Source organism: Echinops telfairi, unplaced genomic scaffold, assembly GCF_000313985.2.
Source record: "Echinops telfairi isolate 266 unplaced genomic scaffold, ASM31398v2 ScPeMD7_3533;HRSCAF=4204_0, whole genome shotgun sequence".
Taxonomy (NCBI): Eukaryota; Metazoa; Chordata; class Mammalia; order Afrosoricida; family Tenrecidae; genus Echinops; species Echinops telfairi.
In genome coordinates this window covers 24,515,718-24,518,317 of record NW_022107431.1, presented here as the reverse complement: position 1 = coordinate 24,518,317, position 2,600 = coordinate 24,515,718, and the positions used below count along the sequence as shown (strand labels likewise).

The window sequence follows — 2,600 nt, the reverse complement described above, 5'->3', positions numbered from 1 at the left end:
ATTAGAAGTTTAAGACCATTAGTAACTCCTCAGAAGAAAATCCTGGGGATCTATGTGCAGAAAAGCCAACTTTGGAAACCCCTTGAAGCACAGTTCGACTCTGACCCACATGAGGTTGCGCTAAATCAGCTCCACGGGGACCAGAATTTGGCTTGAGTAGGCAAACATAGTTGGTTGCTCGGCAACTAGCCTTGCTGTTTTCTTGGAAGGAAAGTTGTACACAGTAACTTTCATTATATGTGTATGTGTGTATTTCAGAAGATATATATATATTCTATGATGTATTGCCTCCCCACTTTTCCCCAGGCATTTAGAGAAGAAATTGCACCTATCAACCTAAAAGTTAAGACAGTGAACGATTTATCCAGCCAGCTGTCTCCACTTGACCTGCATCCATCTTTAAAGATGTCTCGTCAGCTGGATGACCTTAATATGCGGTGGAAACTTTTGCAGGTATTGGTTTACCCCTCTTCAGATACACCCTTCCTCCTGGGTTGGTCTTTAAGCTTTACCTTCAGTATTCTATCATCATTTTGCTCTTTCCTTCTTGATAGCATGTGTTAATGAATTTAACATGTGACAGCATCAGGTCTTTAGCTCTCAGTATCTCGCGTTCAGGGGCAACATAGATTTTAATCTAATATTTTGTATATTCTCGTTATGCATAAAGTTACAAAAAATCAAGTTAGTTATAGTAAAACTTGGTAGTTGTTATAGAAACTTTTTTTTTTTCAAATGGCTCATAAAGAAATCACTTTTCTTAATGATTTTTTTTCCTGTTTCCCTCTAAAATTAAGGAATACCCCATTTTCCTCCTTGCAGCTGGTTCCTTACTTACAGGGCTTGATCCCCTGTTGCCCCGCCCTCCCACCAGATAGCACGTTTATGTATTGTGCTCGGTACTTGTAGCTATTAGCTCCTATTCTGGTGGTTGTTAGTTGTCTTTGAGTTGCTACAGAATCATGGTGACCTGTTGTCTAAGAGAACGAAGCCTTGCTTAGTCCTGTGCCATCTTCATGACCTTCGACGTCCTTGAGCTCCTTGTTGGGGCTGTTGTGTCAGGGCACCCCACCAAACATTCCCCTCCTTGCTGAGCCCCCACTTTTCCAACCATGATGTCCTTTTGTAGTAATTAGGCTTTTTTGATGATGTGTCCGAAGTACGAGAGTCAGAGTCTCAAGATCCTCACTGCTAAGGACTATGCCCAGTTGTACTTCCTCTAAGACTGGTTTGTTTTTCCTCTGGAAGTCCAGGGTATCTTCCATAGGCTTGACCAACACCCTAGTTGGAGTGCTTTGGTTTTCTGTTGTCTTTCTTCCCTTTTTCATGCCCACGAGACGATTGAAAAGCCCAAGGCTGGGGTCAGGTGCACATTAGTCATCAAAGAGGTCTTAGCAACTGTAGCTTAGTTATTAAGATGATTCTGGACCTTACTCACTTCTCTTAGATTTACTAGCATCAAACTAAGAGTTACCTTCTGGAGCATAGCTAGGTATCAGTATTTGTAGGCCACCGATTAGGAGCATTTGGCTTAATCTTTGTGGAGCTGTGACCACATTCAGTGGCCCGTTCTAAGTTTTATCATAATAAAACAAACAAAAACAAACCCTAAATGCTATCATGAAAACTTGACTGGAAGATTGAAAAATCAAGTCTTATTAATTTCATTTTGGGTTAAAATGTGCTATTTAATACATACTCAATTTTGATGCAGTATGTAACACATTTTCCACAGAAACCAACCAAGCTCATTGCCCCTGAGCTGCTTCCAGCTCAAGCTAACCCCCGTGTGTCCATAGAGTAGAACTGCTCTGTCGGTTTGCTGGGCCATCGTCTGGTGGAAGCAGGTCACCAGACCTTTCTTCACAGTGCACAGTGGCCCACAGTGGAGTTCATACCAACAACCACAAGCACAAGCTCAGGACCTTAACTTATATATTTTGTTCCTTAAAAGTATAAGCAGGTGAAAAGGCATTGGATGTTGTCAAGTAGTCATAAGCAAGTCAGAGCAACTAGCAAGCAAAAGCCTTGGGGTAATTAGGCAATCCTGAGTCACTCTTATTTGCAGAATAGATATCTTCAGGCAGGAGAGGGTTGAGGAGCTGCCTCTGCCAACAGGCAGCCAATCAACAGCTTTGCTGCTGGCAGATGCCTCTGGTTTTCTTGTGTAAAGAAGACTTCCCAGACTCATTCTCTCTTAGGAAAGTCCAGCCCAAATGCGACACGGTGATTCTTTATATTAGGACCTATAGCAGCCCTAGATCCACTTGAAAACTGAATGCAAGCCTGTTAACAACCCGGGCCCTCCGCACCTCGTGGCTGTGTAAGAGCCAGTTGCTTTGCCAGTCACTTTCCAACTTTAAGTGCAAACATGTTCCTATCAAGTGGTTGCCTCAGATGAAACAGTAAAATGGAGATTCAAATGACAAAAAACTGAATCAAGGCTAGAAATGGGTATGGTAACATTTTTCAGATATCGCATATAATTAAAAGATGCCTAATCATTTAAGTTGCTGTGCATTCTACTTATTCTCTTCATTTACTTATTTAGATTCTCTGGGTTACAAATGATCTGACTTACTGTATATACTCGAGTCTAA

At 41.7% G+C, this 2,600-nt stretch overlaps 1 protein-coding gene across 1 annotated transcript in view; it reads left to right on the top strand.

The window, feature by feature from the left end:
- The window catches only part of UTRN (utrophin), a 619,010-nt gene that overhangs the window by 496,424 nt on the left and 119,986 nt on the right, over nt 1-2,600 (top strand). Inside the window, exon 55 of the mRNA XM_045294578.1 lies at nt 307-453. Within this exon, the coding sequence (XP_045150513.1) occupies nt 307-453 (147 nt within the window). The remainder of the gene's footprint in view (nt 1-306; nt 454-2,600) is intronic.